We start from the raw sequence: 17,553 nt of genomic DNA, 5'->3' as shown, positions 1-17,553 counted from the left end.
ACACCCCTTGTATCAGCTGCAGCTGGTGGTCATTACTGCTCCTTCATTTAGTCTGGCCTCACGCTTCATGCTTTGGGGTTGATATTCACTTCTGGGATGTGAAGAGCTGGCGTGTTGTCCTCTTCAGGGTTCCTGCTCCTCCATTTGTTATTTAAGATAAGTTGAACTGCTTTTGGCGTTTTGTTGTTCTATTGCTACTAGGCCTCAGGGAGATGCTGGTTCTTTCATCAGGGAAGAAACCAGTAGTCTCAAGCCCAGTCACTATTCCTAGGGCAATTCAGGGCCACTAGGGCCTAGGTTCCAGTGTATGAATAGTCCCACCTTCAGGAGATATTCATACTGATAGGAGTCAGGGCTAAATAAGGGTGTCCGTAGGGTGTGACCGTTTCCTTCTCCCTAGCTGTTGAGGGCCTAGTCCCTTGTCCTTATCCTTATGTGTTCATTCTGGTGAACCTTCCCCCCTCCCCATAATCTATGACATTATCAACCGCCCTAAAAAAGAAAAAAAAAACAAAGAGACTGTCAGATAACCTCACGTGCAGCTTGTCTTACAGATCTTCTAAACTCAGTCACGGAATGGACCATGACAGTCAGTTGCAGGCTCAGGCCCCACTACAAAATCTTTAAAGTTTCTCGCCATTATAATGTTAGGCCACACTTTCTTCAAAGCAGATATCAGAGTCCCTAGAGGATGTTCCTTCCAAAACTTGATAGGGGTAAAATCCATATCTTGGAAAATCTGGAGGCACGTCTGGAACAGTTCCCCAGTGTAACTTCTAAAAGTTAGCTATAACCTTTCTTTTCAATTGTGATTGCTTTCTTTTTTCTTCCCATACCTTCTTTCTTAGCTTCCTTTCCTGCTTTTTGGGGGGCCATTTTGAAAGCAATTAGCAAATTTAATTATTTATATAAAGCACTGCACTGACACTGAATCGATGACACTGCACAAACAGCGTATCTTGGCTCAGACTGACACATATGCACGCATGGCATGTCAGGTCTTTGTTTACAATTGCATGTATTGGCCTCTGTCGGCAATAGGGTCGTAACTCAAGACTTTGGTTATAGTTTAAAACTAACATTTTGGTTATAACCCAAGATGTTCATTTGTCAGGCCAGTTGTAACTGGAGGGTCCACTGTACTTTCAAAACACCATTGGAAACCTAGAGGCTGATATAAGGCACTGCATCATAATTTGACTGCCACTGTGATTAAACCCTTTGAGGTGATTCCTCTTAATCTTAGAGAATTTTCTCTTATTTTCACTTTGGTTTTTAGGACCAGAAACAAAGGTAAATCTCCTAAAAATAACAGACAGGAAAAATGTTAGGAGATGCTTATCTTACCAATAATCCCTCCACCGCAATATAGCTCACCCAGTATATACCTTCCATCACTGTTGCATGCAGCAGCAAATGAGATCTAGTAACTTGTTTTCCTCTCTTTATAGCTTGCAGCTTTCTCAATCTCCCTCTAGTGAAATGCTCTCCCATCTATTTCAGAATTTCTGAGATACTGTGCACAGCTGTAGGGAATTAGAGGGTATGGGCTTCAGCCAATGAGTTGCTGCTAGTCCCATAAAGCCTCTCATGTATATATCACTAGTTGCCTATTGTAACGTTAAGCTTCTCTGCCCCTGTGACTTTCTGCCAAAAAACCTGTATCCTGACCCTTTTTTTGTTTGCTGTTTGGACTCATCTTTACCTGTGACCCCCTAACTCTACTTTGTCTTTTCCCATTGTTTAAGACCATATGCCTCATGCATCATGTCTCCCCTGGATTGTCCTGTATTGCATCATCATCTGTGGATCACCTGGTTACTAACCCTGGACTGTGTGACCTCCTATTGTGTCCCCTGTTCTGATCCCGTAGGCTCCTAGTCCTGTGCAAAGGATCCCGTAGGCTCCTAGTCTTGTGCAAAGGAGTTCTGAGGACAACCACATGCTGGGTTTGTGCTCCTAACCTACTGAGGCGGAGCAAGGGTTTGCTATAGCTGAAAAGTGCAGAGTTCATTGGTTGGCTTTAGATATACTTTAACTAGGGGCAGGCATGTAAGATTATCCCAGGGGTCAATACCCTGACAATGAAGAGTATAATATTTCTGTCCACAGCTCATCACATTTAATGGCCAGCTCAGTGTAAAAGGCAACTAAGTAAAACCTACAAGGCTCCCTTATAAACAGTTTTATATGACTCTTTAGTTTTTATTTTAGAATTTACTAAAGAAAATTTTAAATTGAATGATGGATTATATGTGCTTTGCCATCCTATACAAGAATTTCCTTTAGTTGTTTGTCTTTTTTTTTTGCAAAGGCTGTGCCACTACAATCATGTATTTCCTTCAGTTTTTTCCATTTTTTTCAAAGACTGCACCATTGAAATAGAATTTATATGAACCTCGGGATAGTATCTGATTATTATAGCTAAACAATCATAGATCAGACAGAGAGAGATTCAAGGCCAGTTTTCTGACTGAAGCCTTCATTGGCTCTTTGAAGTGGCCCCTGTGGATCTTACAGATGATCTATTCCCCATGCAAACATGTGAGATCATAATAATATGTAGAGTAACTAATATGAAGGTGAATACCTTCTAAGTATTTCTACACCAAGATCAGGTTTAATTGGCCCCTGGAGATCTCAGACATTCCTAAGCACAACTGATGGCACTCATTAGGCTCTGTAAATAAATACTTCATTAGTAAATGAGTTTGCTTAGGAGAGAATTATAATACATGACCCAAAGGTGCTGGAGATGGCAATTGTGTTTGTTTTGTTACTCACAGCAGGCGATGTCAAAGAAGCTGCAGTGGACAGATGGCACCCAGAGGTTAGAGGAGCCTGTATCAAAAATGACAGTAAAATTCTGTGGAGGAATTCCAATGGAGATTTCACCATAGTACTGGGCCTGCAAGGGGAAAAAATATAAATGTTTTCAACTAGGCTGTCATTTTGCAGTAAAGCATATTTTTGGGAGCCTCAAGCTCCTGATTAATAAACATAATAAGGGTAAAAATAACCTTTACTAAATTTACATATTAATTTTTATAAGGTCCACCCATCATTCTATGGAAGAAATTTGCCCATCCAAGGTCAGAGGACTGGACAGGACTGTGGCACTGTTACACAAATCTGGTTCTACTTTATCTGAATTATTATGAATTGTTGAGTGATATAACAATTTATAAAACAAAAAATAATTATTGTGTAGGATTATTATTATTCTGCATTTTTATAGTTACTCACATCCAAGTAGTTGATGAGTTTTTCAGGAACTTGTGCCAGCTTCTCGTTCCAAACTTTATTTTCCACAGATCTGCTTCTGAGTTCCTCTATGGTCATGTGTTCGCTCAGAGTATGTCTGACTGACTGGAACTTCTTCAGTGGTATCCTGAAATGGAGAGTACATTGGAGTGATATAGTTATTTCATGAACTTGCATTACCTGGCCAATATATTGCATAAAGTGTATTATTGGCAAAGCTTAATATACTTGCATGCTTTGTGACAGAAGGTTATTTCCAAAACCCCCTTTCTTAGGGTTTTCCCGTACTTTTTAGTGCCACATCTGTACCAGAAACACTTAATAGGAAGTTAGTCTTGGGGGGCACCTAAAAGTTATTTGTTGGGCCTAATGAAAAAGGGCAGAATTTCACTTATGGTTTGATTACTGATCCATTAACATGATTGGATTGGAAGTAAGTGTGAAGGGAAATCATTAGTAGATTGAACAAAAGTATACAAGTTAGTCTACAGATAATAGGATTAATTTCAGCACTGGAAGCTTAAAGGTCAACTCCAGGTTGAAACAGCTATAAAAAACATAAAGGGAGCTGGTTTACTGAATAAAGGTTTTGTATTTATGTCTGTCCACTTCTATAATTTAGATGGATCTGCTGGATGGGGTAGGTTTGTCTGTACTACAAATAAGTAAATTGTATAGGTCTTGACTCTCCCCCACCCTGTGACTGAAGAGTGAAAAAAGAAGTAACAGACCAGGGAGTTCAGGCCCCTATCGCTCTAGTCCCTCCTCCTACAAATGTGATCCATCCCATGCAATAGAACTGATTAGATTCTTGTTCTGTTTTTCCCTCCCCTGGCCTGAGCGTTGCTGTCCAGGGACTAAAATGATACCAACACTGCTTGCATTTAAACATGCTTTCTTAAGTAATAATGAATACAGAGCTGCAGTCATTTGGGTCTAATATTCCACTTTGAAAATTAACGGTCAATTAGGTCACCACATATTTGCACAGTAAAGTAGTGTGCAGCAACAGTGCAACACATTTACAGTATCTCCCCCTATTACTATAATTGCCAATACATTTAGGCAATATCCTAATGAAAAAAAAAAAAAAAACATTCAGGAAGGCTTAAAATAGAAAGTCCGACTTTTTAAAAATGTTCAATTAGGCAGGTCATTATTGCAAAAAGGGACAGACTATGTCACTTCTAAACAAAAGCATACAGTCACAAAAATACTGGGTGTGCTACCACATATTAAGTTGAAGGTGCCAATAATTTTATCCAGGCCCATTTTAAATTTTTGTGTGGAATGTCTTAAGATTTTTTTCTCAGCTTTTTTGAGTTTTTCCAGTGCCAAAAAAAAAGAAATAAACAATATATATTAAAGAAATATGACAATATCAAAGTATTTGTAATTGCAACAATTTTCCTGGGAGAAGTGGTGCTTTTTCTGACAAATGCAGTAGTGCTAATATTTTTGGCCATGACTGTACTTACCTGTCTGATTGCTGTCTTCCTTTGAGAAAACATTTACAGTTCAGCTTATGCTGCTGGGAATGTGCCTGGTGTCCTGGTAATAATACCCTGGGCCTTTTGGGACTGAATGAATTTCCCCACACATGCATGCAAGTTAGAGCCTGGTTCTTCTCCATAATGTACACAGACAAAATAAAAACTCTTCTCCATTCAAAAACTTGCACCTTGTGCTGTACTGCACTGTGATGGAATGTCATCTTGCAGGATTTGGGCTACCCAGCAGTCCCTGTAAATGTGCAGAAAGGATAGTAATGCCACCCTTGCCCCTAACTGCTACAGGTAGAAAGGCTTAGGTGTGTGTATTTACTAGTTTTGTCCCAGCTGCAGCATTTGGGAAGCTGAAAGATGGTTTGAAGTAAGACCTACTTTAACCACTGACAACCCAGTAATATCTAGCACTCAACCTAGACCATAACATTTAAAGCAGGCCTATGACCACATTTTTTACTTACTACTATATAAAAGGGTAGATAACCCTGGACTAACTAATAGAAGGGGAGGCCCCACTTCTTCTGTCTTTACTGCATTGACTAATTATTACTGATATAATTACAATGACTCTAAATGACTTATAGGCTGAAATACATAAAACATTTTTTATTCACAAATAATGTTTTTTGGAATATAAAGAAAGTGTAACCTTGCTCATGAAGGACCACCAATGTCCTCCTTGAAAATGTATAACCTTATATTATAATCCAGTGTCAATCCTGAACATTGTTGCATGATCAATGAAGTGAAAACACAACTCCAACTACTTTTAGTGCTAATTGCAGCAGAGTTGTGAGTAGTGGTGATAGGGTAAGTATAATATATATATATATTATACTTATAGGGGGTATATATATATATATATATATATATATATATATATATATGCAGCGGGGGTCCTTTTGTGAAGAAACTGTCATTTTGCTTTGCAAGAGTTTCCTAAGGCTTATGCATAAACTCTGAAAAGACACAAGCAGAGTCGGAGTCACAGGCAAAAGGTCGGTCCAGGCAGCATAAATTCCAAGCAGCCAATGGCAGAGCAAGAAAGAGGAACTAATCTGCCTCTAAAATCCCCTTCAGCTGTGCACAGCTTCATAGTGTGTGCAAGGTATTCTGATAAATAACATTGGGCTGCACAGGTGAAGGGAAGCAGGGCCTGCTGCTATTTCTTTATTCTCTTTGCTGCTGCAAATGGCATTGCTGGACAAAGTAGGGCGTGTGGAATACTGTGGTGGGGCACAGCACAGAATCGCTGGCTTGATAAACGTTTCCTAACAATCCTCTTTTAATTCCAAGGTTTTACATATGAAAACATAAAAAAATCTGGTCAAACGTTAGCTATCATACAGATGGCCTCACATTTGATTACAGAATACTTTAATATACAGAGAAGTTTGCAACTGACCTAAGGGCCTTGATTTACTAAAGCTCTCCAAGGCTGCAGAGAATACACTTCATCATTGAAGCTGGGTGATCCAGCAAACCTGGAATGGATTTCCTAAAAGTCATTAGCTGGTTGTTAGCAAATGTTTTCAATTCTGGACCAGATCAATTCCACATTTCCTGGCCACCCAGCTTCACTGAGGAAAGTGTATTCTCTCCAGCCTTGGAGAGCTTTCATAAATCAGGGCCAAGGACTTCAACGTACCCAGGTCATGTGGCTGCAAAACAAAGCTCAAATCCTCACCCTTTTGCTGATAGTTCATTTTGAACAGAATACCCAATCAAGTGCAAGGAAAAACAAGATTTTTCTTTTTAGTTGTGCTGTCATAAACCTTAACATATAACATTATACATGCTGAGGCCTGTAGAGACTGAGATGTAGCTCCTGGGATTTGTTTTACAACTCCCTGGAGCTTTGCATGATCTGACCTTAGAGTAAATGTCCTGGGACATCTATTGTAGGGAAAATTGGCCACTGCCTTAAATGTTTTCAACTTCTGAACAATTTTTCAGTAGAATGATGCACTGGTTTTTTTTGGTTTCAGATGTACTTTCTTTTTCCTGTGCATGTAAATTGCTCTCTCATTTCAAATGATGTAGTTTTTCTAGATTCATGTTAGGTACCCCAATTACAGCTTGAGTTAGCTTCACCATTATTCATAATACCCAACAACTAAGCTGTACAGAGGAAGGATGTTGACATAAGATCACATATTACACATGTAAGTGCCAAAGTAACTTCTCAGAAAAGCACATGTAGTGTTAGCAGCAGTGTAAGAGTGCACAAAACATCTATCATAATGGTCTTCAATGTGGCCATTACTACTGTGCCTATTTTTGGTTTTACACCACTAAACAAACAACCTTGATGCTTTTTTTTTAAGATTCTAAAAAAGTGGAGCATATTAGAATGAAAACACAGGTCTGAGATTCATAAAAATTGCCAGAGTTTTGTTATTGGAAAAGGTTTTTGTTTCTTCTGCAGCAAAACATTCTTACCTACCTACTTATTTAAACAAACAAACAAAAAAAAAAATAAATGAACTTCTGCTTGCATGTGTGGGAGTTATGTCATCCTGGCCTGACCAATCAAGATGGCTGAAGATCGGCAACCAGTAAGAAAAAAAGTAGATAGAGGTGACTGTGAAAGATGTAACCACAAAATTGTATATTTGCATAGAGGTCCAACCATCAGAACAAAGACTGGGAAACTAACATATTCTGCATACTGTTGGAGAAATGTAAAACTCATTAGGCTAAGTTTTTTATTTTATGTGCTCTTGACAGCAGCTTTGTTATAGAAGCGTTTTTGTGTCTGTTACCAGCACTAAACATGTGCAGTTATGTTGGCGTTAAATCCTAACAGACTGACAATTCTGCAATGGCAATCACAATCATGTAACTACAGAGGAAAGGTCATACTAATAAAAAAACAACTCATAAACTGAGATCTGGATTTTTATAAACACATAATTATTGCAGAAGGGTTCTCTTTTTACAGTTCAGAAAAGTAAAACTGAATCCTTTTCCATCAACTAAGCAATAGTTTTGTAGCAATGTTCATTAGTATTATAAGAAAATACGGTAATTAAAACTAAATTTTAGTTACCCCTTAGTGTCAGTCTGATATAGAGATTTCATGTTCAAAATATTAATTTAGAAGGTTCAATTATTAAGTAGAGTAGAAAATATTTGCATTGTATTTCAAATATAAATGCTTACCTAGAAAGTGAAAGACATAAAGAATATATATGGATGTTGGACTTCTATGATTTCCACCTACCACTAGGAAAACACACACAATGGGCTTGTTTTAATAAACTCTCCAAGACAGGAAAATATAGACTATTGTGGGTAAAACTGGGTGATCCAGCAAACCTGAAATGAATCTAGTCCAGGATTGAAAACAATTACCAACAAATTACAAATGCCAGTTTAGAAATTCATTCCAGGTTTGCTGGATCATCCAGGTTCTCGCAAAGTTACATAGTTACATTGTAGGTCAGGTTGTAAAAAGACGTAGGTCCATCAGGTTCAACCACTAGGGAAATAAACATATCCCAGATATAAAACTCTATAAGACATAGTTGGTCCAGAGGAAGGCAAAAAAACCCTGGTACAATTTGCTTCAACAGGGGAAAAAAATTCCTGATTCCATAAGGCAATCGGATGTTCCCTGGATCAACAGTCACTGTTATTTTTACTTTAAAGCCTTAATACCCAGTTATATTCTGTGCTTCTAGAAAAACATCCAGCTTTTTCCTAAAGCAATCTATAGTAGTTGCTGAAACTACTTCCTGAGGGAGCCGATTCCACATTTTCACAGACCTTACAGTGAAGAATTCCTTCCTTATCCGGAGCTCAAACATCTTTTCCTCCAGACACAGAGTGCCCTCTTGTTCTTTGTAATGATCTCACAGTGAATAGAATAGGGAATAGAGTTTTCTATATGGACCATTTATATATTTATACAGGGTGATCATATGCCCCCTTAAACGTCTCTTCTCAAGGGAGAATAGATTCAGTTCAGCTAATCTCTCCTCATAGCTGAGCTCCTCCATTCCTTTTATTAGTTTAGTTGCCCTTCTCTGCGCTCTCTCCAATTCCACAATGTCCTTTTCGAGAACTGGTGCCTAAAACTGGACTGCATATTCCAGATGTGGTCTGACCAATGCTTTGTACAGGGGTAGGATTATGTCACCATCTCTGCAGTCTATTCCTCTTTTATTACAAGAAAGTGGTTTGCTGGTTATATATATTCCAGCTTGGCATTGCATGCTGTTATTAACTCTATGATCTACCAGAACCCCCAGATCCTTTTCCATTTCTGACTCCTTCAAATGTATTCCCACTAGACAGTATGAGGCATGCATGTTGTTAGCCCCCAAGTGCATAACTTTACATTTATCTATATTAAATGTCATTTGCCACTTGGCTGCCCAATCAAACAGTACACCCAGGTCTGCTTGTAGATTATAGACATCCTGTATGGACCTAATTCCATTACATAGTGTGGTGTCATCTGCAAACACAGAAATGGTACTTTTATTTCCAAACTCTATATCATTTATAAAGATGTTAAACAGTAAAACAGTCTTAACACTGAACCCTGGGGTACACCACTAATAACCTTAGACCATTTAGCGTATGAATCAATGATTACAAATCTCTGGATGCAATCATTAAGCCAGTTCTCTATCAATTTACAGATTTACTTTTTTAAACCTATTGACCCTAATTTTTCTAAACCTATTGACCCTAACTTGCATATTACCCGTCTGTGGGGTACAGTGTCAAATGCTTTAGCAAAGTCCAAGTACACTATATCAACTGCTACTCCACTGTCTACCTGTTTACTTACTTCCTCATAAAATTAGAGTAAATTTGTTTGACAACTTCAGTCTTTCTTGAAGCCATGCTGACTATCATCTATAATATTATTTTCTAGCAGAAACTCCTCTATGTGGTTCTTTATCAAACTCTCTAGGACCTTTCCAACTATTGACGTTAAACTAACCGGTCTGTAGTTACCTGGTAATGACTTTGCTCCCTTTTTGAAGATAGAAACCACATTGGCCTTACGACAATCCATTGATACCTTGCCAGTGACTAAAGAGTCTCTAAAAATCAGAAATACTGGCTTTGAAATAACCAAGCTCAGCTTTTTAAAGGACACATGGATGTAATCCAACGGGTCCTGGTGCTTTGTCAACCTTAATTTTTCCCAGCTGTTTTTCAATCATATCAAGTCTGAGCCATTGTAGCTCAATTTAGTGGCAGTGACATTGCTATTATGAATTTGAACTTGAGCTCTGCCATTTTCCTTTGTGTACACAGAGCTAAAAAAAGTGTTTAGTAAATCTGCCTTTTCTTTATCCCCAGTTACCAACCCAGCGACATCCTTTAACCACCCGAGCGATAACCCCGACCTTGGTTCGGGTTTAAAATAATTACAATTATCTACAACCCCGAACTTTTCTCACTGTATGAAAATACAGTGAGAAAAGTTCGGGTTTATCGATCACTTACCCGGTCCCGCTGCGATCATCTAGCGTCGTGTTCCAGCGTCTATCTCCAGCGTCGTCCTCCAGCCTCGGGTGCCCTCTCCGGTAAGAAGAAGCCGGCCGGCCGGCTTCTTCTCCCTCCGTAGCGTGTACGTCGGCGCATATGATGACGTCGGCGCGTGTGCTGGAAATTCAAATTCCAACTCATTCAAACACATTTTGTATTGGATTGAATACAAACTCCTGTATCCAATCCAATACAAAATAATTCAAAATAAATACAAAGTATGTAATTGGTAAATTCAAACTCTCATTTTGTATTGGATTGGATACAGGAGTTTGTATTCAATCCAATACAAAATGAGAGTTTGAATTTTGTTATCATTTTGTATTGGATTGAATACAAAGTCCTGTATCCAATCCAATACAAAATAATAGAAAATGTATTTATGTGGTTTTGTCTATAGGTATGTGATGGACACTAGGGAGGTGTTTTAGAAAAATATATTACTATACAGTATACGAATTATCGCATTTTCAGTATTTTTTATTTATTTATGTATTCTTGTTTAAGCTGATTTTTTATGTCTTTTATTTAATTTTATTAAAAGTATTTTTTTTTTTTTACATGGTTGTGTTTCAAACATTTTTTATATTCATGATATCTACTAGAACCCTGTTCGGACATATTTCTGTAAGTTACAGGTCTACAATTTAAAAAAAAAAATTTCATGAAAAGCAGTGTAACGCTTTTGGAACAGAAAACTAGACATCAGTGTAATGCCCAGGTGGTTAAGGGGCCTACATGCTCAGATCTAATCCTTAATAATATATATTATTATTTTAATAAAATATTAATATATTTAAAAAAAGTTTGGGGGGCGTTGCCTTACTTGTCTTTGCAATCTGTCTTTTATTTTGAAGCTTTGCACATTTTATCTTCTTTTTACATCTTTTGTTATATTCTTTATAGTTTTCAAATGATGAAGGTGATCCTTCATTTTTACATTTTTGGAATTCCATTTTTTATTGCTTATGGCTTTTTTAACATCAGCTGTGAGCCACGTAGGTTTAAATTTTAGCCTCTTAAACTTATTACCCATTGGAATATATTTTTCAGTGTGCTTTTGTAGAACAGACTTGAAACATTCGCATTTTTATTCAGTGTTCTTTGAGGACAATATTTTCTCCCAGTCCAAGTCACAGAGAGACGCCCTTAGCCTCCTGGGTGGTTACCCGAGTCTAGTTCAGGGTAAAAAAACTTGCTGAAAACATTTACCCCAAACTAGGCTCAGGGTAGCTAAAAATAGAATCAAGCGTTGCTTACCTGGTGTCGCTGGCATCCTCCAGTATGCTGTCATCGGATCCTGTCCTCCAGCAGAGTTCTCCAGTGTCAATGCCCATCTCCAGCGTTGGATGCCCATCTCCAGCGTCGGATGCCAGTCTTCTCCTTCCATCAGCGTTTGTGTATGCATCCCTCGGCGATTCCTGCTGACGTTGGTGCGTGTGCCCGTCGACGTGGCGAGAATTTCAAATATTTTGTATTGGATTCAATACAAACTCCTGTATCCAGTCCAATACAAAATAATACAAAATAAACACAAGGTAAATACACAATCACAGTTTTAAAAATTACCAGTTAATCCCTGGATTGCTAGTGTGTAACACTGTGTCTGCTGTCTGCTATTACCTTTGCTGATCTTTGCCTAATTTTGACCATTCTCTGCCTGCCACCTGCCTTGACCTCTGCCTGGACTTTGGCTTCTCTGCCTGCTGCCTGCCCTATCCTCTGCCTGGACCCGGACATCACCGCCTGCCTGACCCCTGCTATGGCTTTAAGCTCCAGAAGGCGTCTTTCCACCCAAGATGTGTTAGAACAGTTCTCAGACAGCGATCTGGAGTCATTTGTGGAGTCCACTGATAGTGATGGAACGCCTGGAGACCTCTCATCGGACTGCGAGTGACAGCGACAGGAGACCGAGACTGCGAGTGAAAGCGACTCTATGGAGGTTGGTTATGTGCACACCTGGTGCACGATTGACACTCGTCAGGCCCAGCCTGTGCCCCCTAGGTTTCCATTTACTGGGGCCCCTGGCCTGAAGGTGCACTGTGAGCACAACCCCCTGGCCTACCTGGAGCTATTTCTGAATGGCGAAGCGCAACAGCTGGTTGCTCCACATGCAAGATTGTCCAAAACCAGAAAGTGGGAACCTATCACCCAAAAGGATATTTGGCTTTTTCAGTGCCTTGTGATTCTTCAGAGGGTGGTGGGGAAACCCCTGCAGAAGTGGTACTGGTCAACCAACAAACTACTTGCCACCCCTTTTTTTGGCACAGTTAAATATCGATTTGGCCTGATCATGAGATTTTTACATATAACCAACAATGATTATTTTGATGAGACCTGTCTGTCTTACCTAGTATTGAAGAGCTTTATTAAATCAGACCAAATAAGTACTACTAACCCCCCCCCCCCCCCCCTTCAAAGAATACACTGCTCTCTACTCCACTGGAGAGGCAGTGATATCACCTAGGTAAGGAGAATGATGGAAAAATGCCCAGAAATTCCAGGCTAAGCCTCACCTATTTTCTAGGCATTCCAGCAAAGCTGACAAGAGGGTGGAGGTGTGGAATATGCAGTGTCAGATTTGCTGGGTGGAAAAAAGGTTCGGATTGGTAGATAAAAGAATTGTCTGCAGTGTGGGGCTCAGTGCTGGGAAGCTGCAGAAAGGGGTTCAGAGTAAGGGTTCCAGTGGTAAGAGGTGCTGATTGGCAGAGAAATGCTGGCTGGCAGAAAGGTGCAATGTCTGGAGTACTGAGAGGCAATGGGGTTCAGTGGAAGGGGTGCTGGCTGGCAGAAAGGTATAGTGTCTGAGGTTCTGGGATGAAATGTATAAGATGTGGATACAGTTTCTGCTGTATTTGGGTTCAGTGTCAGGGGTAGTGTGGTATTTTAAGGGGCCAGTGTGCCAGGGGTAGTGAGTTCTTCATAGACCTGAATGCAAAGGTTGAGGCAGATGCAACTGAGCACCAGATTTTGTGCACGCTCCCGGACCTCATCGCCTGATGATGTAAAGCACAAGTCAACTGAAATTCATTGTACTATTGTATTCATGTACTGTGAAATGCAGTGCATTGAGGTAATGTGCACTTCACTTCAATGGTAACACACAGAATTTTGTGCAGTGTGTTGCAGTGCCATTTATTTAGAATCACAGGCCAACACATAATTACAGCATGTACCAATAGGCTTACGTTGTGGTGGGCTTAAAAAAGGGTGCATGTATATTTTTGTGGCATACATTGGCACACCATTCTTGATTAGTGCCACATATGTTAACTGTTATCAAGACCCATCTCATGTGGCACAGAATGGATGGTGCTATAAAATTTTGGTCTGCACTGATGGCTGTCTGATGTGTGGCTTTAGGATTCGGATCCCTCAAATGGCCATTAGTATGTGCTTTTCATACATTTAAGAACCTTTTACTTTAATAAACCTCAAGTTCTATATTGTATGTTTGAAATCTTATCAATAGTGTTAAAAAAGCAGTTTACAGTAGTACACCAGCATTCAATTCTAGTTAGGAATGCAGCAAAAACACATATATAATTGCCTTATGATCCTACTTTATGCCAGTGCTGCTGATCTCCAAACTTCAGTAATCCCTGCACGTACCAGCAATCTCCTAACACAGAAAGTCCTCTGGTACTAGTAACCTACTCGCATTTCTTTTCAGTGGATCCTGTGATATTAGCCCTCACAAATTATTAATGTTGGTAGACTTCCTATACTTATGTCCAGTATCTGGCTCAGCACCCTAACCTTGGCATCTACTACGACACAGGTACTATATTCTTTGGCCAGGAAACTCATATCACTAATCTCCCTCATTATTATGACCTCTGCTGCTGACAGAGAAGACTGTGTGTGGAGTTACATTTTTTTTTTTAACAACCAACAAATATTCTTGCAGGGTTTTTACATGGTCTGTAGTATAACCAGTTATGCACCAAAACAAGGGTATGTTTATACGGAGAAAAAAATTACAAACAGAAACCCGGCATGTACCATTAGACTATGTTCAGTTTTTGCAAGCAGTTTTTAGTGATTTTACCAACTGATCATCATTTAAATGCCACAGTCAACCTTAACATTGTCGATGGTAACATCTACCCCTTTACGACCGCAGTGTAATTATCTACTGATGGCTACTTACAGGAGGATAATATGCCATGGCACAGGTCTTAAGTAAACTGAAACTGGTTTCTTGATCATGAAAATGAGTTCACAGTTTTCAAAGGGCCTCTGCAGTCACTAGATTCCAAAAGATTACTTTTAGGATGTGTTGAAAAGGGGGATTCACATCATGGATGTTTAGCCAACAAATTTTCAGAGACTGTGTGATGCTTTTAAGTCAATATGGTCCAAAATCTTTGTGCAATGTTTCCAGGACCTTGTTGAACCTATGCCATGAATAATTTTTGGCAGTTCTGAAGGCAAAGTGGATCCAACCTATCACTAGAAAGGTAGCCAGTAGCCAGTGAGTGTATCTCAGTTAAGAAACTTCTACTAACCACCTTCTGCCATAAAAATACCCATCTGTATTCATTTAAAGTAACTGCCACATAAAAACCTTCTTGGTTGCATCGATACTTTAAGGTAAACAACAAGTAATGTAATCTTGTTGTAATCTGCATAATTGTTCCAGGGTTATGATTCAGAACATATAGAAACAAGTAACAATTAATAATTTAACATTCTAGCAACAAGCATTGTAGAACTAGAAGGCAGCAACAGCAACTATATTTTCCAGCCTGTACATCTTAAGATTATCAGTAAAAAAAAAAGTAAATCCCCTGAATTTATGTCCTTAAAGTATTTGTAAACCCTAACAAAAGCATGTGTTGCAAAGGGCGTTACAGACAGGACCATCAAATTAAAATAAATAAAACATAACCTAAATTAAAAATAAAACTAATGCAGCCACCACAGGACTGGTAAACTGTGATAGATTATATTTTTGTTATTGAGTTTAGATTTAGGTATCTGAATATTACCTAATTAAACAGTTTAGTTAACTATATGCTTAAAACTCAGTAATGCATTTTAAATGAATCCAAATTTAGAAAAAAATGTTTTCAATAATCAGCTCCCAAAGTCTTAAACATTTGAAAGGAAAGTGAACTTTCTGAACCAATCGAACCCATGTAGTGCGCATGACATTTGAAAGAACATTCCAACTGGAGGGAAAAAAAAGCAGAAGGATGTCCACATCAAGGGGTGAGTAACAAAATCCTCACTATAGGTTAATTATTGTATTATTGGTCTATATTAGTGCAAGAAAATGGTGAAAATACTTTTAACATTAGACTAAATTGTCACTTTAACATTTCTTATCTTTTTCAATTGATATTTAGCAAAAAAACATATTTTAAACAATTACATTTTTCAAAAAAAATTAATATTAAACAAAACACAATCAGTGTCCGAAAGTGTTCTTTTGGCCCTGATTGTCCGAGACAATATTACACATTGCAGGCTTAGCTGCATAATAGTGTAAAGGTACTGAATTAGACACATTACTTACATGCATTACTTACCGCATCACTGCTTTAACCCCCAATACAAGAAGTACAAAAAATGTAAAGGTTTGAGTCTTCATTGCTTTTCTTTTCCCTTTCTTTCAGATGCTAGGAATAAGGGTTAGGCCGGTAGTTAAACTCAATATACAGTGCTTCCTCTTCTGTGGGTTGCACAGTCAACTTTTACATTTTGCTAAGTGTTTGCTAAGTGGTTTTCGCAAGCCAGTGGGCAGGCAGCCTTAAACATGCTTTTGTACCGTAGAATTGGCTTTGTCGCTTGTCAGTCTGTGGTCATAGCATTTAGGAGATAATTAGTGAGTGCATGACACATGACTGACTAATCATGAGATTAAGCTGCTGACAGTTAGTTATAATGGGTTGAAGCAAAAAGGGGGTCAATTTCATTTAACTATTGCTAGAACAGAGGGGAACATGACACAAAACTTTTCCTGCATAGACTACTACAGATAACATTAGAAAAGGATCATTATTACCCAGCTTGCATTGTTTTTAATTCTTTTCCATTTTGTATAGAGTTTTTTCACTCCCTTGTATTTATATAGCAGTGCCATATTAAGCATTGCTTTACAATGTCAATAGTCATGTCCTTAACTATCCCCCAGAGAGGTTCAAAATCTAATGTCTTCAGCAACACAGCCTCAGGCTAATTTCAAAGAAATTGTATAGGATGTGTTCTACTTCCCCTCACTGTATGAATGTATATGTGTAGTTTAATTAAAGTGAGCCACCTCTAGGTTATATTCAACATGTAAATGGGTGGAGAAAAGAAAGAGGTTTGAGGCTCAGAGGTTCTATTGATTGATTATTCTATACATAAGCCATCTAACACACATAAACAATTTTTTTTTTTCTTCTGTCCTGTTAACATTTCACAAGACAGAATGTTTGTACATACTATACATAGTACGTTTCATCAAAAGGTTAATAGCATAACCGCATAACCGTTCATATGACCGTGCCGTGGCGCGCAATAATCTGACGCGTTTCGCCAAGTAGGGCTTCCTCAGGGATAGATATTAATGAGTGCGTAACGGTCTATATGTATAGAGATGTAACATGTCAGGAATATACAACATATAGAAAATTAAATCATAATATATACATTCTGAAATAAATCAAATGAAATTCATCATCATAATAAGTGGTTCCTATGTATATAAATATAAACATAGTGTCCAAGATCATAACAAAATGGAAAATGCTTAACAGTGATTATAGTGCAAATATTCTATGACTTCAACTGGTATTGGTACACCACTGGGTATGTTTAAAGTTAATAATTCAAACAATACTTTCAGAAGTTAGTAATTCAAACAATACTTTCAGATTATAGGGCTCCACAATGGAACATCTATACATTTTGTATATATGTTACTAACGTACCCGTAGTTAGGAACATGTCCCACATAGGGGATTGTAAATGTAGAGTCACTGCTGGTGATAATGCTAAAGGTAAATCATAAGGTGTGATTAGGTGTAATGGTATAGAAATAAAGGTCAAATTAAATAAGTAAAGGTTGGTAGATACATACATAGCCAATATTTGATATAGTAGTTTGAGCTTTTCCAAGATGTTTTAATGTGCTTGTCAGAACATCCGTTTGAAAATGCTTTTTGTTTTTTAGCACGTTCTTTTACAGAGTATAGGTATATCCTTACATCTATCAGCAAATGTTAGTAGGAGAAGGTAGGATAGGAGGTGTCTTCCTTAAGAATGTAGGTTTGAA

General features: G+C 38.4%; 1 protein-coding gene across 1 annotated transcript in view; it reads right to left on the bottom strand.

Moving 5' to 3' along the window:
• LOC140341023 (cathepsin D-like) overlaps nt 1-16,068 on the bottom strand; it is a 62,799-nt gene extending 46,731 nt beyond the window's left edge. The window contains exons 1-3 of the mRNA XM_072426522.1: nt 15,824-16,068; nt 3,247-3,391; nt 2,785-2,908 (exon numbers count right to left, since the gene is read on the bottom strand). Coding sequence (XP_072282623.1) covers nt 2,785-2,908; nt 3,247-3,391; nt 15,824-15,885 — 331 coding nt within the window. The 5' untranslated portion in view covers nt 15,886-16,068. The remainder of the gene's footprint in view (nt 1-2,784; nt 2,909-3,246; nt 3,392-15,823) is intronic.
• Nucleotides 16,069-17,553: the final 1,485 nt, after the last annotated feature.

This window comes from Pyxicephalus adspersus, chromosome 11 (assembly GCF_032062135.1).
Source record: "Pyxicephalus adspersus chromosome 11, UCB_Pads_2.0, whole genome shotgun sequence".
Lineage (NCBI taxonomy): Eukaryota > Metazoa > Chordata > Amphibia > Anura > Pyxicephalidae > Pyxicephalus > Pyxicephalus adspersus.
This window is presented reverse-complemented; position numbering and strand designations above follow the sequence as displayed.